Source organism: Pectinophora gossypiella, chromosome 16 (genome assembly GCF_024362695.1).
Source record: "Pectinophora gossypiella chromosome 16, ilPecGoss1.1, whole genome shotgun sequence".
In the NCBI taxonomy this organism is placed as follows: Eukaryota; Metazoa; Arthropoda; class Insecta; order Lepidoptera; family Gelechiidae; genus Pectinophora; species Pectinophora gossypiella.
The window spans coordinates 12350714-12376049 of NC_065419.1; the positions used below are offsets into that span (position 1 = coordinate 12350714).

The following is a 25336-nucleotide window of genomic DNA, read 5'->3' on the forward strand; positions in this document are numbered from 1 at the left end:
AGGGTTTTAGGTATATCAAAAAATAAAAGGTAATAAAATAATATTAGTACTCAATATACTAGATAGGCGGCGCCGGCGTCTTTATTTACAAAAATACGATATCTACAAGCATTTTTTTCTAACTTTTTCCTTCCAGCAAACGATATCAGCGTGGCGCGTAATATTCTTCGTGACGATCGGTCTGTATACTATAGAAATCATCGCCTATACCATCTTCGGCTCTGGGGAAGAGCAGTCATGGAACAGGGTGCCAGAGGAGAAACCAGAGAACTTTGAAACCAAGCCGCTTAACAACGAAGAGAAAGAGAAAACCAATGTTTAGGTTAGAAAAGTCATGTTATACAAGAAGCAACGCTATGAGTGAAAGAGAGAGAAGAGTATTAAACTTTAAGGGCTCAAACTGGGCATACTGGGAATAAGGGCAGCGATAGCGGCGCGGGGAGCGGCGCGGCGGCCGCTGTTCCGTTCTCGATGCCAGCGGGCAGATCGCGCGGTGTTGCGGCGGTATAGAATTGTGTCTCAAATAAACGTGATGTCGAAACGGCCACAACGCATTTTCGATCGTAGTTCTTATTTATTTATTTATTTGTACACAATGAAACAGACACAAGAAACATACAAAGAAAACAGATAGTACAGGCAAGCTTATCTCTAAACAAAGAGATTTCTTCCAGCTGACCTACGTGACAAGAGAGACTTTCAACGTATAATATGTATTTGTTTCGTATGATTTATTATGGGCAAAAGAAGATCTGAATCCCTATAATGAACAAAGGAAACAAAAAGGCGAGTTTCAAACGCAGAGACACCGCTCGACTAGAGCGCACCGCTCGTATCCCGCTCGCCGCGCCGCTGCCATCGAGAACACTTCAATAGAAATCTTAGCATTTGAACGCGCCGCTCCCCGCCCCGCTGCCGCCGCCGCGCCGCTGCCGCTGTCATCCAGTTTGAGGCCTAACACCCGTGTTCTAAGATGTACTCGAGCTGAGCATTTTGGTATTTTAAGTTGACATTTACGTCTTCGACTTGAGGACTTACTTTAATTAAAGCACATAATAACGGGTTCTTACAGCGTTTAAATGGGGATATGAGACTCCCGATATTTCGACACTGTTGCAAGTGCCATGATCACGGGATGACTGATGGGATTGGGGTGGAATAGGTAGATCCATAATTTTCTACGGGCAGACATATCTGTCTACCCTCTTTCTTTGCCGCTTGTTTATGTTTTTGATATCGGAATGTTCGGAACCATCTGAACTCGCATCAAACTCACTACGACAAACCGCACTCACTGTAGTGAGGCCTTACTCCACCCCCACCAGCGGCAGAGCTAGGTTTACACCCCAGTCTTACTTTAGTCTTCGAATGGCGTCAGACGTCATACACGCAGATGCCCGTGTACGATAACGTCAATGTGTAGTGTCTGTGTAAAATGAGGTTTCTTGTATGAGGTGTCCGGTGTGTGGTCTATGTTAAAAAAAATCATGTTGTGTTAACACGCAAGGCTATGAGTGAAAGAGAGAGAAGCATTTTATCGCTTTCCACTTTAAATGTGTAATCTACACATTCGTTGTCGTGGCACATTAATTATTATATCTTTTGAAATTCTGGAAGTAAGTTGAAGATGTATAGATTTTTCGCATTTAGCCCAAAAAGAAGAGATAAGTCACAGCTTGGTCAAAGAGTAAAGAAAATGGTATACTTCAGAAGAGTCATTGTTGCGTAGTCAATTAAAAAAACTTCATATTTTTTTGTTAAAATGTACTTAGTGTTTTATACGGATACTTAATGACGTGTGGTTGGTCGCAATGAGCCTGTTTTAATGTAAATTGGTGGTAGTTGAATAAGATATATTTTTAATAGTAATATTAAGGAAAATTATTGTAAAATGATTTAGCTCATTGAGAATAATCGGTGTGTCGATGGTATTTACATTTCAATATTATACTTTTTTAATTTCTCTTAATTTTTTAAGAACTTTTATTTTGACAAATCAAATTATCAAATTATGTTGGACAATTTAATGTATTAATATAAGGAATGTCCCATCCAACATACAAGCTCCAGATTTCTAATAACAGACGAATGTCTGTCAATTGATATGACTAATAGATCAGATATACATTAGTGACACTACCGAAAAACGAGGAGGATGATTCACCTGATGATTCCGAGTTAATATCAAGTAGAAATTTCCGTCGCAAACTCATGTTTTTTTCTTATTATTTTCGTTTTTTTTTGGATTTCTTCAGGATAGGTAAATGGACTCTGTGAAAAATCGGGATAATACTAGGGGGATGATGGCTTTTGTGACGGAAAATTCCACTTGGGATCAACTCAGAATCATGGTCTTGTAGATGTTGACACAGCGCTAGCGCACGGCTAGCGGCGGCAGCCCCTCGCTTCATACCTTCAGTCTCTACTTGTCAGGGCAACGGACGACACACCTACTAATCTATTTTATTTTTTTGTCTGTGTACTTATTGATTTCCGTGTGGTTTCTGTCCTGCGTTAAATGTAATGTACCTGTCTGTCTGTGTCTGTGGTGTCCGGGAGTAATAAATGTTTCTTTCTTTAAACCTTCTGATAGCGCTAACCATGCGCTAGCGCTGTGTCACCTACAGTCTGAATCATCCCTCAAAGATTTCGTTACGGTGTTAGTGACATCGTAAATAATTTTATTAATAATCTTATCTCTTAAATAATCTTATAAGCGGTATCGTGTTATGATTTTAAATTTTAACCCTTAAATGGGTGAATGAACAAAAAAGGATTGTGGTTGATCATTCATTCACCAATGAATGTTGTACTTTCAAATTCACAATGCATTTGTAGAATTTTATATTAAACGCAAAGTATTCAAAATTAAAAGTATTAAGCATTTACAGTTCATAAGCATTTAGTGTAAGCTTTAGATGTGAGCTTTTTTAAGATTGTACTTATTTCTAAGGGACTTACCAAAGACATTATAATGTATTTATACAAATCTGTGTTTTTAAATGAAATAAATCTTATGTTTTGTGACTTTTTTATTTTTCTAACATTTTTATATTTGGTTTCTATCTAACTTATACTATTTACAATACATACCTATGTATTTACAAAATTAACTCTCATCAAATCGTTAAAAATCTTTTCTTAACTTTTATACTGATTTGTTTTTCCTAGATTATATTGCTCCAAGACAGGAAAAGCAATTAAGTTATTTAAAAATAATGAGGATAAATAGTGCCTATTTCTCCCGTCAGGTGTCGCTACTGTTGAATGTTTTTAAATTTTGACAGTTTCCAATACTATTTGAACAAGCAACCATATATTTTTACACTATAACCCTTTACGCAGCGTATAACTGCAAAATCATAGTGTAGCTATATTTATCCCCTGAACATCGAAAAAAAGAAAACTTAGAAAAACTTATTTTCAATCAAAACTGCTTTTTTCCAACTGATGGCTTTTCTTTTTCGTAACCCATCCTTCAGTCGGGATACACTCCACGTTGCTCCACATTTTATAGCAATAAATCACGAATTTTAGCTGTATAGTATGGAGAACTGACAAAATTTAGGAACACTAAACTTTTGACTGAATTTTCTTTTCGCCTGGCCGAACCCCTAATGCACTAATTTCATAAACTAAATAGTCAATGTTCGAGCGCAAAAAGTCACACTTCGCCAAAGTGCTGCCGCCTACATTTGAGCTTCTTTTTATCCTCATTCCATTTATCTTTTGTATTTCGAATACTTTTACATATTACCGAATTTAAAAAAAATAAATACCTCACTATGTTCACTTTAATCTCACCAATCGTGAGATGTAGCTAGGTCCGAAGTTAGCTGCGAGTGACGGTATTACTAGTTGTCCGTACTTCGGAGCTATCTCTCCTGTGGCGAACGTCAGTGTGCTGCTTAGAGCGGACACTGCTGGGGTTAGATCTCTGAAAATAAATTATTGTAATGATATAGGTGGTTAATTTTATATTTATACATATATACATACATAAACTCACACCCGTAATCCCTAATGGGGTGGGCAGAGCCACAAGTAATAAAAAAAAATTAAGAGTGTTGGTATGCAAACCGTTTGATGTGTGCTGTCAACTTAATTAGATCGAGTTACTGGCCAATGTAAAATTTTTAGAGGGTTGTTTTAGATTTGTGCCTAAAATTGACGTGTGTTCCATAAATGATTACAACATTCACGTTGTCAGGGGTACAAAAAAGGACATAGTGAATTTTCCAGGGACTGGTTTAGTGTTACTGTGTGTATAGTTCACACGGGAGAAGCCTCTGGCAACTTACTTGACAGCAGCAATAATGGATCGTGTTTCGAAGGCGTTTTTGAGCGCCATATGCACAACACCGTCATTCTGCACGGGACTCAGAGAGCACGTCGAGTAGACCACCGCGCCGCCGACCTTCACCAGGCTGAGGGCATTCCTGAGGAAGACACACAAGGATTTTGCAGTTTAACGCTGCGCAGTGTTGTAGTGTAAAAATATAACCAAAACAATATGTATGGAGAATTGTCAAAACGTAAGAACACTCAACAGTAGCGACACCTGCAGATGATAAAATTATCCATCGATTCAATAAATGTCCAAATCGATAAGTTTGTTTTTTCCCTAACATGCGTGCCTGTCGTTTGACAGAACGCCATGATTTATTCACATATAGCACCAATCGACAAAACGACATAATTATGTCGTCAGAATCGATAAAATAACCGCGACAATGTTATCACGTTGTGTATGTTAGCCCTACTGATGGAGAGGAGGAGAGAGGAGAGGTGTACCTTCATCTTCTTCTATCGTGAGGGTTGTGAGGTGGATTACCAACCTCATCAACCCTGGTGTCAGGGTTACTATTGAGCAGCCAAAGGCCCCTGACATGACTCATATAACGACTACATACTTACATCAGAAAGTAACCGGGACCAACGGCTTAACGTGCCTTCCGAAGCACGGATCATCTTTATTTCGGACAATCAGGTGATCAGCCTGTAATGTCGTATAACCAAATTATGGATCATAAAGTGATTTTCGTGATGTGTCCCCACCGGGATTTGAGCCCAACGCTCAAACCACTGGGCCACGGAGGCCGTCACAATTAAAAATGTCAATATTTGTGAAAGAAGTTATCACTGTTGTGGCACCTGTTCTTTTAAATAACGCACATTTACAAACACGCAGCGGACGGCCAATCCGAGCGCCCGCCCGCCTTTATGATTAAATGTATCTTTGGTTGGCACTACCTACTACCTTTTTCCGGTGTTGCCATATTTCTTTCTCTTGTTAGTCTGTGTTTGTGTTCACCGGGTTGTTTTCAGTTGTTTTAAATTAATCCTGGCCCCGATTCCTGCAGACACCGCCTAATTTTATTTTAGGTTATATCCGTCATTTTCGTATCCGTCGAAAAGGAAAGGGACGGATGATTCACAGCTCTTAATTTTAGGAAGAATGAGTAAATTAATGTGTCGGGTTATTGACTGACGTAAAATTTTTAGACGGTTGGTTTAGATTTGTGCTTAAAATTGACGTGTGTTCCATAAATTTTATGCTTGTCGATTACCCGTCCCTTTCCTTTTCGGCGGATAAGAAAAGGACAGATATAACTTAAAATAAAATTAGATGGTATTTACAGGAATTAGCACCCCTGTCAAATCTAATGTAGAACCTCATGAAAGTAAACAGTGATTCCAAAATCGTATTAGTTTAATTTTCGTCTAACACATTCAACCTAAACTGTCCATCTATAGTCTTCGCACAGTACTTACGTTAGCAACTGCGCCTGCAGTTCAGGCAGCCGTAGTCTTTCCTTGATCCTGTCAGATCGGAACAGGTTGTTGTCTTCTATCCTTGTCACCGACAGACGGTCCGTGGTACACGGCACGTCTACTAGCACCTGCAATATTGTTTGTTTTTTTTTTTAGTTGCCAGCCAAACCATACTTGACATTTTATAATTGGGTAGTTTCTCAGGTCAAAGATTCAGACATTCTGATTACTAAATAAAAAGTTTTCTTTTTTTCTATTTAACTGATTTATGAATTTTAATAAAGTTTGTGCTGCTGGTATGTTTTCGGGGTACCAAACAGAGCATAGTACCCCGCTAATCACAAGTTGGTAGTGTGACTAGGGATCGACGATCCCACGGTGTTATGTTGGAAGTTGTATATTTGCGTCTTGCTGTATAAACTTCGATATCGGGTTTCACGACTGCTCTGTGGCGCCATCTGTTGCATATAGGCGGAACTAACTGGCCAACTAGTTGGGTCCGCCACAAAAGAAAAATGTAATAATAAATGAGACATTTTGTCACGTTTTTCTATGACGTCTCAGGTGGCGTTTTCATACAAATTCCCTAGCAATTTTGTGTAAAAAGTAACTGATTTGACTAGTTGGGAGCTGCCCTACGGCGATCAATTATGCATTTTTAAATGGTGTACTCACATGCCCACTATGTGCGAAGATCTTTTCTAATAAGATTGGATATATAAGCCACATGCGAGCACATGAACGTCGGAGTTGAAGCAGTCGCCGTAGCCGAAATCGGCTGGATTGCATCATCATCATTATTACACTCACTGTTGGCTGTTTATATAATAAACCTTTGCCTAGTTATTTTATAAGTAGTTTGACATGTGTCAATCTATGGCACATTTTCATCGGCGTGGCCCGAGTTGTTGTAGAACGATATTTTTCTAAGATTTATATTAATAAAAGCTCATATTATTTAAAGTAAATGCTTTTATTCGAACACTCACTTTATCAAATCCCTGGTCGTCAGTGAAGGATCGCCCATCAAGCTTGGTGAACACGACGCGCTCGCGCCATTTGTTGCTCGTGTCGAAATCGAAGAGGTAATCGCGGAATATGTGCTGCGTCCTGCAAAAAAGCGGTTGTTGTGTCATTCACAACGATAGGGAGCGAGAAAAGAACAATTAGGTTGTCTTCGACCGTCTGAAATGAATTGACTCAGGTCAATGAGGTTGCTAATCACCTCACAATTCACCTGTCAGGGTTATCATTGAGCCGCCAGCCTCTGACATGACCCATGTATCGACTACGTACTTACATCAGTAAGTAGTATCCGAGACCAACGGCTTAACGTGCTTCCCGAAGCACGGATCATCTTACTCTTGGACGATCGGGTGATCACCCGTAATGTCCTATCCGAACCAGGGCTCACAAAGTGATTTTTTGTGATATGTCCCCACCGGGATTCGAACCCGCGACCTCCGGTTCGGGAGCCCAAAGCTCAACCACTGGACCACGGAGGCTGTAAATAAGGTTGTGAAAGTGAAAGAGACGGGAGATATGTCTATTTCGCACTAAAATTATACAACTTAGTAGGAAAGAGGTAACCATGCTACGTTAAATAGGGTATAGATTGGCGATTGGATAAGCCACCTACCTGTTCGACCGCGATATAGAGACGTCGTTGCAAACGATGACGTCAGGCAGCAGCGTCTGTAGACTGACCAGCGCCTTGCCCCCGGGGGCTGAACACAGGTCCAGCACCCTGTCTCCGGGGGAAAGGCAGAGAGCCAGTGCAGCAACCACGCTGCCGCAGTCCATCGGATAGTAGTTGAACACTCCTGATAAGTGTTGTTAAACAGTAATTATTAAATACAAACTTATAAATATACAGATAGATAGATAGGGTGTAAGTGACACCGTATCGACTACTGAGGAGGATGATTCAGCTTATTATTAGTTATTATTAGTAGTTCCGAATTAATATCAAGTGGAATTCACCGCCGCAAAAGTATGGAAATGAAAATAATTTAAATAATCACTAACATTGTCATGATTAAAACACATAATAACGGGTTATTACCGCGTTTAAATGGGGATATGAGACTCCCGATATTTGGACACTGTTGCAAGTGCCATGATCACGGGATTATTATGTGTTTTAATTATGATAATAACCGCGTAAACTTAAAACAACATTGTCATGAGTTTTGCAATGGATAATTCCACTTGATATTAACTCATAATCACGGTCTGAATCATCCCTTTCAGTTTTCGCCACGCTGTTCCTAACACCCGTTCGTACCTGTACGTACTTGCACGGGGCGTAAGTGACACCGTATCGAATACTGAGGAGGATGATTCAGCTCATGATTTTGAGTTGATATACGCAAAATGGAATTTTCTACCGCAAAAGTAATGAATTAAAAATAATTTAAAAGAATCATAAATTACCTATTTTGCTTGTTTAATTAGCGAGGAGCTCGGTGGCGCAGCGGTAAATGCGCTCGGTCTGCGATTGTTGAAGTTAAGCAACTTTCGCAAAGGACGGTCATAGGATGGGTGATCACAAAAAAAATAAAAAGTTTTCATCTCGAGCTCCTCCGTGCTTCGGAAGGCACGTTAAGCCGTTGGTCCCGGTTGCATTAGCAGTCGTTAATAACCACCAATCCGCACTGGGCCCGCGTGGTGGTTTAAGGCCCGATCTCCCTATCCATCCATAGGGAAGGCCCGTGCCCCTGCAGTGGGGACGTTAATGGGCTGGTGATGATGAATTAGCGTAGCGTCATAGAATGAAGAATAATACTACGTATAGAACGGTGACTCTACGCCCCGCACCAATTAGTATCAAGCGCCGACCTCACTCCCCCTGGGTCTTACTTTAGTCTTAAATTACCGTAAGCCGCTAAGGAGTGGGGAGAGCGCGCGAACGTGTCTCTCTCGAACTTACAAATCAGGCGGCACATGAGAAGACAGAGATTTTTGTATGAAGTGTCCAGGGTGTGATAGCGTGTTACCTGTCTGGCATCTCTTCGGCTCTGGGAACATAGTCCACTCACTGTCCATTTCGTATGTGAACACTTTGAGATGTTCTGGAAACTTGAACTCCGTTTCTGGTTCTGTTACCAGTGGAAAGTCTTTGTCCTCTGAAAAATAAATGGAATTCAGCTTATACCATATATTGTAAACCGACTCTCATCACCATAATCATCTCCATCATGCATTATCCCGTTTTTCACAGGGTCCACTTACCTAACCTGAAGATTTGACAGGTCCGCTTTTTTACAGAAGCGACTGCCTGTCTGACTTTCCAACCCGCGAAAGAAAAACCAGCCCAATACAGGTTAGGTCACATACCTCCGAAAATGCATTTCTAGGGAATGTGGGTTTCCTCACGATGTTTTCCTGCACCGCTGAGCATGTGATAATCATTTATGATCCAAACTTGAATTCGAAAACAAATTCGACAATCATTGGTTTAGGCCTGTGCTGGATTCGATTTTGACAATTTGCTTAAGACCAACCAACTTACTTACAACTTACTCTTGCCAACTGCAAACTGTAATACCATTTTTATTGCGAATAAATTATTATGGTTATGATTAAGAAAAATATATATAGCGAAAATTTTGACTATGACGTTTTTTTATGTTTTGCTTTTTTGATGAAGTCTTTGAATAGGTTTTTTGTATTGTAAATTTTTCATCAAATAAGTATTTTTACGGAGATATCACACTTACTAGTAGAATAAAAAGAATAATGCAGAGATTCAGGCACCCATTCGTCCATGCCCTTCAGCTTGGTGGCGGGAACATACTGGTACAGGGCCTCCGACATGAGCCCCATGCCCGGGTCGATTATGCGGGATTCGTCTATTTCTGCTTCTGCTAAAGACTGGTCTAGAGTTTTGTTTATGTGACTGTAACAATAGGGTTATAAATTTCGTCAAATGAGTTACTTTTAAGTGACCATCAAAACAAGAAATTAATAGAGAATTTGTTTGTCAGATAATTTTTAAGTAGGTACTTAATTCTTAACAACTTCTAAATGATTTTATTTAATTTTTAGCCTTGTTATATTGTGCTTCTTGATATTTTGTCTTTTAACTAAAAGTGATATTAAATAAAGAAGAAATGCTACTGACAAAGAGTATATAATTTTTTTAATCTTGTTTATCCTCTTGGGACTGCGAGACAGGTGGACCATGTCGAAAATAAGGGGGATTACAAAAGTCGCAGACGTAACCAAAACAGCGAGAAGATTGAAGTGGCGGTGGACCGGACACATGATGAGGTCTAAAACTAACAAATGGATAAAAGACATCACGGAATGGTACCCCAGAGACGGCAAAAGGCGAAGAGGGAGGCCAATCAAAAGATGGGAGGACGACCTACCGAACGGGTGGAGACGATACACACAAAGTAGTGCAGATTGGCGCATGATGGAGGAGGCCTATGTCTCAGGACAGCCCGATTAGAATAAGTACTACATATAATAAACCTATGTAAAGTAGAACTGTACATCGGTGAATAAAGGCTATTTTTATTTTATTTATTTATTATTTTTCCTCTTGGGGAAAGACAAAGGCAAAGTTGTGCAGCCTTACACACAGTATGCATGGATTTTATTCTTTTTAAGGTTGTAGTTGTACTTATGCCAGTCATGGCATAAAATTCACTTCACTTACCGGATCTTATCTTTTTTCTTTTCTTCTAATTCTCCTAATGTAATCTCCTTAGTCTCCAATGTCTCCGGTGCATTATCAGCAGGATAGACACTTGATATTTCGTCACTTTGCAGTTTGGCAGCATATGCAGCGAGTTTATCCGTACCCTCATTCATAGTGGATTCCGGTGGTGGGGTTGGAGTTGGGTTATATTGGTCATTGAACTCTTTTTGTACGGACATTAGGTTCTTCAAGCAATGGGCACCTGGAATGTATTTTTAAGTGTTTGTTTTTTTTTCTAATTATCAATGAGGTTTTGAACACCCTGAGTGATCATGCCAGCCTCATAGACGCTTGGTGCCTAGTTTATGTTTAAAATGAGTTATCCTAATTGCTGACAATATGATCTAAAAATTTTAATCAAGTATTGTAAAGCTTCTAGCTAGCGTATCTTAAGATATTTCGATGTTGGGATGAGGAAACGAATAGTAAGAATAGTAGCACCTCTATTGGTAAGATATTCCATGGTTTCCTCCGGGTCTCCGTAGTTGTTTATCACAGCAACGTACTTGGTGCGTCTAAGCAGTGCCTCTCGCATCGGAGTCCATTTGTCCCCGAAAACGTTACCGTAAAAATCGTCAAAGTGGTTCATAGCTTTGTCCTTAGCAGTAGTCTTCTTTCTTAATTTAGCCTGCAACATTAATTCACAATTAAATGTAAAAAAAACTCCGTTTATTTACAAATAAATTTACCTTACTCTCTTAATGAAGAATTTTGACTTACCCAATGCACTTTTGATTTAAATCTTAACTGCGATACTAAATATGTAATTGAATGATTACTTTTGCATAAATTAGTTATTGTAAGCATTTTTATAATGAGAAAAATACCGTCTGTTTGGAATTTACAGGTTATTTCGAAGCAAAGCAGTCTGATTTTGACATTGACGCTTTTATTTATTCGTGGCTGGAAACCGTAGCAATTTGGGTTATTTTGGGCGAAAAAAAAATTGACTGTAAAAGTTCAGTACGCTCGTGAACGCAGCCATAATAAACGTCAAAAATGACAAGTGGAAAAAAAAGAGAAAGAGATATAATACTGTGCTCTTTACTCCTATGCCCGCGAACATGAAATAGGAGTATTGATTTGTTTACAACGGAGTGAAATTGCTAGATTTCTGAAGTATCTAATGTATAGTTATGTCCTATAACCTTGTCAAAACGATTGGGAGATAATTCAGACTTAATTACAACCTTCCGTGTTGAAGCTTTATCAGTGTTTCGTGCCAGCAGCCGCCGCGCCGCAACTTTGGAGGGCTCTGAAAGCTTAATTACCCGTGTTTGAGCGAGTTGTTTTATCGATTACACGCTCTTCCGCGCCCTGATACGCCTGTGATACTCTTAAGCCTATTTGGAACTTGATAGGGATCTTAAAATGTGCGCGAAAACGATGATGTGTGTCAATGGATGTACTCGCGATATAGGTCGTAGGTAAGTTACAGAAAATATGTGAGATATTGAAACTCTTTGACCATGTAACAGTGGAATTAATGTTAAAGAAGTTGTTTATAATTTAAGGTGTATTGACGATGGTATCGCCATGGAATACGCAGTGATTGTGAATTAAGGAGTGAGAGAAAGCATTCGTCATGTATGGGAAGTTGAATGTAGCAGTGACGGCGCGTAACAAGGTGGTATGGATAGCGGCAGGCTGGAGGCAGTCCCGCCTGGGACGGTGCACCTCGACACTGTGAGGGCTCTGCACCAGACTGTGGTATCACTGAGGACTGCACTCGAAGTATCGAAAAACGAACTAAAAGAGCTGAAACAGAAATACGAAGAGCACTCACATTGCTTAGAATATGCTGATGTAATAGAAAAGTTGTCATTAGAGAATCACATACTGAGGAGGAAGATAATAGACAAAGATTTTGAAGATAGGGAGCCAAGAACTCCAAACATAAAGTTGCAGGTCACCTACAGTCCTAGACAGAATGTAGAGGATTATAGTGAAGTAGTTATTAACACTGCTACTACTGAATTAGACAGTACCATTGAAAGTGTAGAGCCAGAGACTCAAAAAGACATAAGGTTCTGCTCTACTGAGCAGTTGAATAAGATAGAGGAGCAGTTAGAGTCTGCTGAGGAAAAGCTTTGTGAAGAATATTCTCAAGGTGATAATGTAGAGTTGTCATCAAATAAGGAAGATCTAGAGATATCATCAGGCAGTGACATCAAAGAATCAGAGGCAGAGGATCCTCGCAGTCAAATAGCAAGCTTTGCTAGGCGAGAGTCAGAGGACAGTCAACCAACTAGCTTCAAAACAAAACTAGAATTACTCTCAAAGTTTGATGTCAGAATAAAAGTAAGAACTCTGAAAGAAGGTACTATAATATCAAGTACAACATCTGATAGTGACTCTACTACAGAGGATAAGAGAGACAAAGATAAAGAGTCAAAAGAGACTACAGGCAGATTTCAGTTTCAGGAAAGGAGAGAGCATTTTGAAAGCAAAGAAGATCAGAAAGGCAACTGGATTAATTTGAAGTCAGTGTCGTCTGAAAATATAAAGATGGCTGTACCAAATGAAGCAGATGCTAAAACCAAAGTGGACAAATTTGATGTTCAAGTGAGGATCACTTCTGAAGAGAATCTGGTGGTGAAGGAACATTTAGAGAGGAGCCGACGGAAAGACACACTGAACTTGGATGTTGATGATTTGAGTCTTAGGTATGAGTTCTTCCCCTTAAACACATTTGAATAGACTGGTATTGATAATTAGGTCATAGCATAATAACTCTCAAGATACAAGATTAGAATAGTTATCACAGAAGAGATAATAGTTTAGTCTATCTTTATTTTATTTATTCAACACAACAGCTTTTCCCAAAAGGTTCATTGCTGAGTTGAGCTCTCTTTTTTCTCAACATTTACTCAATTTTTCTGTTCACTGATACTTTAATGTCATTACTAATTTAAGAGCCATGCTCTTGGTAGTGTAGCATCCTCCATGCTACTTTTTTAGGTAACAATAGAGCATTGGTTTCCCTGTTTCCTTCTGCCCTGCAGTACTCACTCTGAGGCGAGTGGGATGGCACACAGAGTAGTCTATTTCAAAGCCGTGCTAGGACTCCTGTCCTCCGTCTCTGAATGGTACTGACAGTTACTGCTGCCCTCTGTCAGGTTCTAAGTTATAGTTCCTGTGATGTGCCCCATCCATCCTGCATTGCCGTACCGATGGCTCCCATCTCCGCCTCTGTAACCATTGAGGTCTTCACTCGTATGCCTGGGCAAGGGTTTTACGTTATACCCTTATAATTAATATATACTGGTCTATAATATAGGTAAAAATAATTCAAGTAACTACGCACTCGCGTCAAAGGTGTAGCATGGTATCAAGGTGTGTAGTTAAATCACATTGGATATCCGGCGCCAAATTAACCTTGACTTGTTAATCTCCAGATCGTTGTCGGAGGGCGATAACTCGGTGTTCTCTGAAGGTGTCACGACTCCTCTCGACCCTCAGGGCCCACCGACTGAAGACAAACTCGATCAAGACAACGCAAGCGGCAACGAATCTGAGGAAGTGGATGATATAGAACTCATATTCACCACAGACGAGTCTAAGGATATGAGTAATTTGCAGGTCAGTTAGATATTATATCAATTTTATTTTGTTTTTCCTTGAAATGAAGTTTACCATGAGTAGCACATACTCCATACAGTACCAGGATTCCAAACTCCGCTATTATGTATTCCTGAAGACATACGATATGCCATCATGAATTGATAGGCAATAACCCAACAACAGACATGCATATACACATAATAGTTTTTTTATTTTATTATGTATTACACTGTACAAGGCGAGCGAACGAGTTTGCGTGCATTCTCGTCGTAAGTCAGCTCGTATTTCGGATCGCGTGGAGCCACCTGCATATTTATTAGGCCGTTCATTTCCATCATGATACTGAAGGGACTCCCAAACCGAATTGATGTGCCCCGATCCAATTAATCAAGGCTAGCTGTTACATTTTATGGGACCTTTTCCTTATTGCGGCTGGGAAAATTTAAACTAAAGGAAGAGTATATTGACGACGATACGATTTGCAATAAGATTTCGTAATAAGATTTGTGTACCTATTAGTTATGCCTTCTACCTACATTGATATCAATGCAGTCAATATTGATCACGGCAGATTATCTTGCAAAAAAAGACTTGCTATTGTGGTGAAAGGATTTGCCAAATCTGCGTGCTAATTACCAAATGCATGACATAATAACGATCGTCGAAAGGTCATCGTCTATCTCTTTTAAGCGTTGACATTGTTAATGTAATCTTACAGGAGGATTTAGTGTCAATACGTGAAAGCGGCGACACGGAGACTGAACAATGGGCACCTTCCTCCACCTCCACCCACTCAACACCCGTTCTCATCAAGTTCCACACCTTGGACCCTGACTTCCAACCACGAGGGGAAACCGCAGACAACGCAGAGAACGAGAACCAGGAAAACAGCAGTCTGCAAGGAGTACTAGCTGACTCCTCGCTCAGGATCAAAAGGGTTTCCCTTCCCAGTGATAAAGACATAAGGCATGTAGCCTTTAACGGGAAAAGCTTGGATCTTCCAGGAAGAGGCATCTTAAAGAGTTGCGACAACAAGTCTGATAACATGTTGTACAGGAAAAGTCCGAATGCGAGCACCAGGAGGCTAGACAGTGTGGATAGTCTGACCTGCGAGTATAACCGAGGTCTTAGCTTCGATAACACGAAGTCTTCGAGCTTCGAACTCGGTTCCAGCATGGATATCCTCCATAGAGAAGAGAGTATGGATAGTTTCCACAGAAATGCCAACTTAGGTCACAGGTTTTCTGTGTTTGCGGAAACGGATATATCGAAATGCGGCATCTCTGAAGATGATCTTGCCGCCAATTTGAACATCAGGAGGAATACTTGTCCAAATCCTTTCCAGTACAGGTAAGTGCATTACTTTGCATCATCATCTCCGCGTTATCTCGTTTTCACAGGGTCTATTTACCTAACCTCAAGATTTGAATTGGTCCAATTGATATAAAATAAAGTAAACCTTTCGAAGGTCGTTTAAATACTTGTAATTCAACAGTTCAAGTTATAGCTGTGTTGCAATGCGAAGGGCATTATTTATCAGGAACAGGTCAAAACTGGATGAAGATGTTTCTTTTATAGATAGGTATACATCTTTATCTAAGCCATAGGTACATCATTTGGGAACTCAGGGGAACATGAAAGATTCTGACGTAATGATGGATCTCAAATGTTGTTAATTTCGAAACATACGTAGGTATTCGAAGCTATCATCTATTTAGAGTCTCTTCATCCATTTTCTTCTTTGTTCCTGTCCACCGCTAGGCCCGCACCACCCCGTTACGTTTCTCGCGCTCCCGGGCCGTTCAAAGCGGGGTCGCGGCGGCCGGTGCTGCGGGACGCCACGACGCCGCGCCGGGACAGCGGCGCACAGACAGATGTCACCGCGTTGCCGCCGCGGTGGAGCTCCGACGGACATCTGGCTTACAAGGTACAGCTCTTATAAAACTTTTGAAGTACACTGGCCTGCAAAACTACTACACTTTTCATATACTTTTTCTAAAAAAAGTTTGATAGATAAGTACATTTCGAGTTTTTTTTTTAATTTCGAAAGTAAGTACGTACTCACAGTACTTAGTTGTGTATTCGTAAACCAAAAACGTCGCCCAAGGACTTTGGATCATAATTCATTGGATAATAAAACAGAAAAGAAATCCATTGGTTATTGGTTTCCAAATAGGATTTATCTATATAAGCTTGTACTCTTTCTTGTTATGCGTAGCATTTGTAGAAATAAGACGTCTGCAAACCAGTGAACGTATGATCCAAATCACATTCATTTTTTATTATGTGTTTTGATTGTATGATGTGCCATGTCCCGCCGCCAGATGTCTCTGCCGGTGGTGGCGCCGTCGCAGCCCCCGCGGGGCGCGGGCGCGGGCCGCCGCCCTCCGCCGCCCGACGCGCGCCCGCCGCCGCCCGCGCGGCGCTCCGACGAGACCAGGCGCGTGCTGCTCAGTGACATCGGTCAGTAAAATACCTATAGCCCCATTTTGCACCATCCTTCCCGGACCTGTTAGTACTGTAAACTCATCCACAACTTTAGCGCCGTTATCTTGTCATATATAAATTAGATGAGAATCAACAGGCTCGAAATTAACGGTCCGTTAGATTTGCTGACTTTAATAATCACTTATCTTTGTGAAATATGTATTCCTTCAACAATTAATGCAGTAATACTCCACACTGGTTAGTCCCACATTGGGCGCCATTTTTACAAAGATTTACTAATGGCGCCCAATGTGGGACTGACCATAGTGAAGTATTACTGCTTTAACTGTTGAAGGAATATACAAGGTGCTGGTGTAAAGGTAGACAAGGGGTTGGGTATAGTATTGTTTCTTGGCAAACAAATAGCGCCCAAATGGAACTCAGGTTATACCATTAACCGTCACTAGGGAACAGGAAACCGCTGTACTATAAAGTGGGAATTTTATGCAGCCAAAAATATTACAGAAGTCCCCTCTATGTGTAATGTGTGATGACTTTGTGCGACTGTTCCTAGTTTAGTCGGGAGTCGGACATTTCAGGAAATCACCTGGTCTTCCGTAGAATGGGCCATCATACAGTCGATTTCGGCTACTATTTACTCAATGAACCATGACAAGGGCCTTTGGCAGCTCAATAATGACCCTGATACCAGGGTTGATGTCGGTCATTGGTCTCAAGATGTATGTGTATATGCAGGTTTCACGTCAATGGTCCCGGAATTGTCCCGCTCGGCGGACCCGGTGTGGGCGCTGGCGCGACTCCCCCCCACCAGCGACGCCTCACCCGTCTCCACCTCCACCTCAAAGTCAGTATACACCAATTATTAATTTATAATTCATAATCATTTATCCGCAATGAAAATGGTTTTACAGTTTGCAGTTGGTCAGCATTTAACATTTGGTTATTTGAAGTGAAAGTTTCGGATTATTGACAGCTGTTAATTTAAAATGAATGACTGAATGAATGAATACCCGGTCGAATGAAATAGGCATCTCGTTGGTATGCAAACCTTTTGACGTGTGCTGTCAACTTAATTGGGTCGGAGGGTTGTTTAAGTTTCTGCCTCAAATTGAGTTCTATAAATTTTATGCCCGTCCTTCTCCTTTTCGGCGGATAAGAAAATGACGGGTATAACTTAACATAAAATCAGATGGTGTCTACAGGAATTAGCACCAATAACAATATTTGTATGGTGCAGATTCCTATCGCGCGGCTCGTCCTACCGTTCGCCGTGCGTCAGCATCGACCGCAGCAACGACTGGATCCCGCAGAATGTCTTCGTGCCTAACAAAGGTAACCTGGGGGCTTGAAAAGGCCACATCGAAACATTCATCTAAGAAAGCAATATTGCAATTTGACATTTGATTGCATTGCGCACTTAGTTTTATATGCGCAATGTCAAATTGTAATATTGCTTTCTTAGATGGATTGCTTCATTGTAGCCTCTTTAAGCCCCCTGTTCACATACATACGTCACATAAGCTCACAAAGGTACATCCATCGCAAGATGAACTACCTAAGTACCCACACCTCATCAAGCTTTCTGGACTAACGTGATATGTGGTGCCTTCAGTGCTCCCCATTTGTCCGGCCAAGTAGGTAATGCCATCTGCGGCAAATCTACAACAGAGTCTTCAGTAATAATGAATGTCTATTTCCCAGCGGACAGTCGCGCGTGGCGCAGCTCTCTGCCGGACGTGAGACGCGACGACACGGACGAGCTGCTGGAGGAAGCTGAGAACTATCTGCGGCGGTCCATCGACAACCTGCGCTCTACGTCACTTGAATGTAAGCCTGCAGAACATCATCATCATCACCATTGCCCCGTTTTTCACAGGCTCCGCTTACCTAACCTGAAATTTCGACAGGTCATTTTTACAGAAGCCACTGCATGTCTGACCTTCCAACCCGTGAAGGGAAAACCAGCCCAATACAGGTTAGGTCTCATACCACCGAAAATTCATTTTTCGGGAATGTGGAAGGTGGATGTTTTCCTTCACCGCCGAGCACGTGATAATCATTTATGATCCAAACATGGATTCGAAAATAAATTCGACAATCATAGGTTTAGGCGTGTGCTGGATTCGAACCAGCAACCTCAAAGTGAGAGGCAAGCGTTCTACCAATTGGGTGACCACGTCTCTTAGCCTGCGGAACATCCAAACAAAAAGTATAAGTTTAAAAACTGAAACTCGTCTATGAAAAAACGCATATCAAAAATCTTTACTGCCACAGCTAGTGCTTGTTTTTACGCAATGAATAGCTATAAGCGATAATATCTGGAGATAATGTATGGCCGCTTCACACGTTGACGTGAGTTAACAGGCGACTTGCGCCTAATTATTGAGCCGCCAAAGGCACCTGACATGGCTTATGTAACGACTACTTACTTACACTAAGTAGTAACTGGTACCAACGGCTTAACGTGCCTTCGAAGCACGAATCATCTTACTTTTGGACAATCAGGTGATCGGCTTGTAATGTTCTAACCAAACTAGGGATCACAAATTGTGATGTGTCCCCACTGGGATTCGAACTCGGGACCTCCGGATCGTGAGCCCAACGCTTAACCACTGAACCACGGAGGCCGTTGTCACTTAAAAGTCGTGTTCAAAGGTTCCCCTTGCGGCTTTGATGCCTTCGCGCCTATTTCCTTCAAAGCAGGAAGTGAAGCTTTATGTTTCGTTTCAGCGGAGCGTCCTCTAGGCCAACCGGCAGCCCTGGGCCAGCCGTACATCCCGTCGGAGCCGCGCCAGCTGCGGCTGGGACACACCGTCAAGGTCATCACGCCACACGCCCGCGTGGCGGTGGGCAGAGTACGGTGAGTGTATTAGACTTCGAACACACGAAACATCCTGTCGAAATTCTCTGGCTTGTTTCTCAAACCGGTACCGGACTTGCAACTTGAGATGAAAACTTTTTTTTTGTGGTCACCCATCCTATGACCGGCCTTTGCGAAAGTTGCTTAACTTGAACAATCGCAGATCGAGCGCGTTAACCGCTGCGTCACCGAGCTCCTCGAGTATGCAAATAAGAATATTTAACACTTTCAAGGGCAGAACGTCTAATGACGTTCCGATTCCAAGGTGTTATACTATCTATTATGAACCATCAATGACCCATGGTCTCTGCCCGTGTTAATATTGAAGGGTTAATATTGAAGTTTTCCGTGGCCCGTGCAGCTACGTGGGCATAGCGGGCGGGTCGGCGGCCAGCTGCGGCGTGGTGGTGGGCGCGGAGTTCCCCCTGGCCGCGCACCCCGCGCTGCCGCGCAACGACGGCACGCACCGCCAGCGCCGGTACTTCCTCACGGCGCCGCACCACACCGCGCTCTTCGTACCCTTCAACAAGGTCGTCATGGCGTGGGCCAACTAGACCAGGTACGACACGACATCCCAGCACTTGACAACCAAGCGATATCAATTTGAGGCCTGTTATTAAACGAAATACATCAAAATTTCGGCAACAGCAGCTACAAATATCCAACGTCAAATAAAGAACTTCAACTTTCAATTTCGACGTTAAAAGAGTAATGATGAAAAGTGACGTCAACTACTTTTGAACATTGCGGAAACTAATATAACTCGGCGTGAAATATCCACCATGTTATGAGCGCTATATACGTCTGAGAGACAAAAGAATTTGACTTTAAACAATTGACAAATAGGTACTGTACATTATCTACGTATGTGCTTAATAACAGTTCATGAAAATCGTAAGCCTAAGAAATCTATGCAAGTAATTAGCATACGATGCCTAGTAAGAAATACGTGCTGATTCCTGCAGACGCCACCTAATTTTATTTTAAGTTATACCTGTCATCATCCGTTGAAAAAGAAAGGGACGGGTAATCGTCAGGCATAAAATTTATGGAATATACGCCCATTTTAAGCAGTAATCTAAAACAACCGTCTAAAAATTTTACATCGGCCAACAGAATTAAGTTGATAGCACACGTCAAACTGCATACCAGCGAGATACCTTTTTGATTCGCCCGGTTTATTCATTCATTTACTCATTCTTCCTAAGATTAAGAGCTGTCAATCATCCGTCCCTTTCCTTTTCGGTGAATAAGAAAATGACAGGTATAACTTAAAGTAAAATTAGGAGGTGTCTGCAGGAATCGGGGCCATAGATTTATTATCTTGTACAATATGCTGCATTTATGAATGTATGTCTATCTGTGAGTAGAATATGTAAAATAGGTGTTGTTTCGAAGGAATTGATCATGATCCGGTGTGATTTTAAAACAGGAAATTAACAGATTTATTATAGGCAGTACATTTTGCTACAGACACATTTTAAGATAAGCGTGAATTGGTATGTACGGATAGAAGCGAGACATTTGTGAATTATACTGCCAAGAATTGCCTATTGAGTGAGATTTATTCCTTACTAGCTCAAATGTGTAAGCTCTATTGATCTGAACTAAAATGTATGTGTAGCAATCTTAAAAAGTTTAAGTAATGTTCTGTGTCAGTCATAGAACTCACTCGAATAATGGCATGGGTTTAAAATTGAAGGACAGCTAGAAACTAGTGAGTGAGTAGTATAATTCTTCACATAAATGTGCTATTTCTGATAGAGCCTTTTCTTCTATAAATAGGTCGGTATGTATGAACAATTTGATTGGACTAAGTCTCTGGTAACACTATTTTAGGCATAAAATATTTCTGTGACAGAGATAGAATTATAAACGGTCTATTTTCAGAATATAATCAATGTACGTAAACTACTTAAATGATACTTAATACTAAGTAAACATGACCTAAATTGGATTGTGTGTTCACTGTTATTCCATAGGCTAGTTATATGCATAAATATGTGTATAAATGTAAGCCTAAGTGAAATGAATGTTAGTCTTCTCTTTCCTTCATATTCGTTTTTAATATAAAGGTAATAGGGAATGAAGGAGATGGATATATTTTTGTGGATTGATGCTTATTATGATTGGTACAAAATATCCTCTAAAAGAGTGATAGAAATGATATAAAGGGGATATTTAAAAAAGGAATCGGAAGGGCATTATATTTAAAGTACTTTTTTAAAAATGTGTATGTTCGTTTAACAGTCTCTTTTAACTTGCTAAGTACAAAAAATGATTAAAAATAAAGTGGGTGTCTCGTGTTAAATGTTTAGAAGTAACCGTGAATCTAGCGGCATAGATACTTAAATAAATATAATCTGTAAAAATGTTTTCTATGCAGTTAACGGCTCAGCTATTGGTCATGTATATTATGGTGCTCTCAACATTTTGGACATTTTTATTTTATCTAAAAAATGTGCATTTTCTATAATAACTTTGTTGTTCAAGTCTATATACATTTTAATAATGATGTTTTCGAATTTTGTGCAATATTTTGTTTAAATGTATATTTAAGCTAGTTATGTACAGTGATGTGTCGTGCCCGGGAATGCTCCGAAAGTGGGAATAATCCACTTGTAATAACCCTGTAATAAAGAACACTGGCTGATTTTATAGTTCTTTCTTATACTCTGATCCTATCCGCGTAAAGGCTTAGGCGGTATACAGAAAGAAAGCTGAAAACTTATAAGCAGTTACCGGCGCAGGTCCGTTCTACACAAAGGAAGCTTGTCACAGTTGTTTATTAATTTTAAATGACAGCGCCCAGCGCTGACCAGCGCGTGTTGAAGCTTGTCGAAACTTGTCGGCACCGTTCAGTGCTTATCGGCGCGCGTTCACACATTTTCCTGCGCTGTCAAGCGCTGGTAAGCGCTTATAAGTTTCCAGCTTTCATTCTATATACGACCTTAGGGAATAAAGCTCTTTTTGTATAACTTTTGCGCCTTTTTACTGTTGAGAGAGTGATAGGAGTGCGAAGGGAAGGAGAGGGGAGATGATGGTGGTGAAAATTGTTATAATGGGAGAAAAAATAAAAAGAAGTGTGTGAACCGTACTTGAATTATTTAAATGAGCAAACCCAAATCCCACTTACCAAAGTCGGATTATCCTCGGAAACGTCACGTTACTGGTTACGTAGATGGGTCGTATACCTCAAGCGACCTAACCTTAGCTAGTCAGTTAGTTAGCGGCCTATACTGGGATTTCTTTCAACGATTATCTAAACAACGTTTGTAGTTACTGCTCAATAACATTTAACTTACGAATTTTAATCAAGAAATCGTAATAATAAGTCGGACATTTTATCACGTTTTTCTATGACGTCACAGTGCGCTTTTTCATACAAACTTTCCTCATACAGCGCTTATCGCTATCGACCCACAAGGGTCGATTAATTCTTTCAAATATTCTTCCTCAGACGACGCCCTGAGCCGAGGTTCGCGCCTAACTGGGTACCGTCAGGCCTGTTGTCTTAAATTTTGTACCGGGTGAGAGCCCTCAGCACTCCCCGTTTGTCCGGCCAAGTAATTAATGCCATCTGCGGCAAATCTACAGTAAGTCACGTCAAAAGTTTTCATACAATTTCCGTAGTAATTTCGTGTTTCATGTAACTGATTTGACAAGTTGTAAAATAACCTATTGTAGAGGAGTGTTAGATGCCGTTTACGTTTTGAAAGCAGTTTTATAAATGTAAAATAAATTAGCTAATAACTACACTCGTTGTTTAAGCTCAGACAGCATATCATTTAGTTTAGTTCCGTAGCTAAATGTGTATTTTCTGATACTCTTGTACTCTGCGAGTGACAATTATTTATTTTGTAATGTATCTATCTATATAAAGTGTATATTTAGGTATGAAATCTGTACCGTCGGTGAAAAGTAATACAACTCGAGTTGTATCACTTTTGAGTTATTAGCACACACTTCATGTTCAAAAAATTCTCTTTCTTTCTGTCTAATTCTCGTAACTGTAGCTATTATAAATACGGAGATAATTTTTGTGTCTAGTGATATAAGTACTGTTTGTGAAGGATTCATGCTGTTATAACACGTGTAACATAATTCATCTTAACTTGCATTAAAGTGAAATGAAGATTTTCACTAAATATTTTGGTGTAAGTAAATGCAACTCAACATATATTAAAATACACGCAATCCTTGAATTCTCACAGTCCGTGTTTAATGATATAATTTTAGTTGTAACATCAAACACCAAATTTATTTTTTCGTGAAAAGTAATATAAATTAATATATATCAAAATATTTCAGAAAATACGATCTTAGATATCAATAACGTGTCGTGTATAATGATACATACAAGTTCGATTCCATGCGCCACCAGTGTGTATCCTAGGGTGACCTCCGCATAAACCTGTCTATGGGAAGACATTTTGTCTAGAACCACAGCAAACCATATCTGATCCGCATTGCGAATGGGTATAGGTTAAGTTAGTACTTCAGACCAAACCGTGTTTTTTCTCTTTCTGCTATAACCACCTTGTAGTACTTAATTACAGTACCTCAATAAGTTGTGGGTCCTGATCATGGCGTCGTTATCACCATGGCAGGGTTAGTCAAGAGGTATTTGAGATTTGTCATAACTGTCGTTAGTCTCCTTCCCTTAACTCGAAGCATAGCTGTTTTACATAGTTTTCTTGATTACATGCAGGTTAAGCGGTGGCAGATTGAACGCTGCCTTCATTGCTAAGGAGGTTGTAGACGTGAAATAATGGCTCCAAATATTATCGAGCTCCAATTAACATGCAAGCCATTCAATACACGCTGGTTAGATCTTTTATGCAAGCGCTGGTAGTGGTATTTTTGAACCTACACAGCCGTAGATGACAGCTCGGCATCGGCAGCATTTCTCAAACACGTTGAATGGTGTAAATTTGTCGAGCTTCCTCATTTTTATAAAGGGAATAACTGCTCTGAACTCTTGAGCACCACAAGTAATATTTGTTTTCTGTATTTTGATTACATAAGAGAGAATTACGCACAGGACTGTGAAAAATGGAAAGAGGAAGGGGAGGCCTTTGCCCAGCAGTGGGATCTTGTAGGATAGATTAGATTAGAATAAATAATTAGCAACACTACGGGCACAACCCCTTAATTAAACCAGGTCACAAAGTTTGTAAAAATCCCAGAAGGTATTTGAGCTTCTGAAAGGAGTTAGTTGGCTTACATAGTCAATAAAAGCACGCATAATGGACCACTTGTGTTTATGCGGAAAACTGAGCCCATTAAAATAACATTACATATGGGACATTCGAGTATTCATTGAGTCAAGTCAGGGGCCTATGGCGGCTCAGTTATAACCCTGACACCAGGGTTGATGGGGTTGGTAATTCACCTCACAATCCACACGATAGAAGAAGAAGAAGATGGGACATTTGCCCATACATGTTGTGCCGACCCCACCTAGAGTGAGATAAGGGCAGGAGGATGATGATAATATAGTGGGAAGTTTGCCCACTTCACAATAGTGGTCCATACGCGAGGATACGCGGAAAGTCCCCCACGTGTGCTTACGTGTAGAGTTTTGCGGAAACGAGCTCATTTAGCTTAACCATAACAGACCATGGTCCATGGTGGTCATGGTCATGGTCTGAGGATAGCCCTGTGTAACCTATAGGTTTGGAGGTGAACCAATGATCTTCATTTTCACTACCTATTCTCATCATCAACATTGATTCGACTCCGTTTATCGTTCTGTCAATGTTGCGGGCTACCATTAGACCGGGAATTTTGATAATTCGAAATATCGAATTTTACTTTACTTTAGGGGATTTTGATTGTGGAATGAGTTGTGATCTTTTAAATAGTTTCAGCAAGAAAGAAGTAACACTTACTGGTTTGTGTGATTTTGGTTTAAAAGTACGTAGGTACATCACCTTTATCTCCAGGCCATACTGCCAGGCTAGCCCGAAACATTC

The 25336-nt window shown here is 40.5% G+C and overlaps 3 protein-coding genes across 3 annotated transcripts in view; 2 read left to right on the forward strand and 1 right to left on the reverse strand.

The window, feature by feature from the left end:
- Positions 1-3027, forward strand: part of LOC126373814 (sialin) — a 41007-nt gene extending 37980 nt beyond the window's left edge. The window contains exon 11 of the mRNA XM_050020136.1: positions 137-3027. Within this exon, the coding sequence (XP_049876093.1) occupies positions 137-322 (186 nt within the window). The 3' untranslated portion in view covers positions 323-3027. The remainder of the gene's footprint in view (positions 1-136) is intronic.
- On the reverse strand, positions 3014-11366 carry LOC126373811 (5-methylcytosine rRNA methyltransferase NSUN4). The gene is made up of 10 exons (XM_050020132.1): positions 11207-11366; positions 10928-11114; positions 10445-10688; positions 9498-9676; positions 8775-8903; positions 7415-7598; positions 6765-6885; positions 5776-5903; positions 4302-4439; positions 3014-3937 (listed from the first exon to the last, which is right to left on the reverse strand). Exons 1-10 carry the CDS (start codon positions 11291-11293, stop codon positions 3790-3792), a joined length of 1545 nt encoding a protein of 514 aa, XP_049876089.1. The 5' UTR covers positions 11294-11366; the 3' UTR covers positions 3014-3789.
- A 231-nt stretch (positions 11367-11597) lies between these two features.
- Positions 11598-20633, forward strand: LOC126373908 (uncharacterized). Its single transcript, XM_050020265.1, has 11 exons — positions 11598-11913; positions 12001-13152; positions 13885-14068; positions 14769-15400; positions 15812-15977; positions 16375-16513; positions 17234-17342; positions 17736-17830; positions 18200-18325; positions 19229-19358; positions 19720-20633. Exons 2-11 carry the CDS (start codon positions 12119-12121, stop codon positions 19910-19912), a joined length of 2808 nt encoding a protein of 935 aa, XP_049876222.1. The 5' UTR covers positions 11598-11913; positions 12001-12118; the 3' UTR covers positions 19913-20633.
- The last annotated feature ends 4703 nt before the right edge of the window (positions 20634-25336 follow it).

Bases quoted from the DNA above. Each gene is read 5' to 3' on its own strand.
- LOC126373811 (XM_050020132.1), bottom strand. From the start codon at position 11,293: ATGCTTACAATAACTAATTTATGCAAAAGTAATCATTCAATTACATAT. The intron at 11,115-11,206 runs GTAAGTCAAAAT...TTAATGTTGCAG, and splicing joins TTAAATCAAAAGTGCATTGG to GCTAAATTAAGAAAGAAGAC. The intron at 6,886-7,414 runs GTAGGTGGCTTA...GCTTTTTTGCAG, and splicing joins TCTATATCGCGGTCGAACAG to GACGCAGCACATATTCCGCG.
- LOC126373908 (XM_050020265.1), top strand. From the start codon at position 12,119: ATGGATAGCGGCAGGCTGGAGGCAGTCCCGCCTGGGACGGTGCACCTC. The intron at 15,978-16,374 runs GTACAGCTCTTA...TCCCGCCGCCAG, and splicing joins ACGGACATCTGGCTTACAAG to ATGTCTCTGCCGGTGGTGGC. The intron at 19,359-19,719 runs GTGAGTGTATTA...TGGCCCGTGCAG, and splicing joins GTGGCGGTGGGCAGAGTACG to CTACGTGGGCATAGCGGGCG.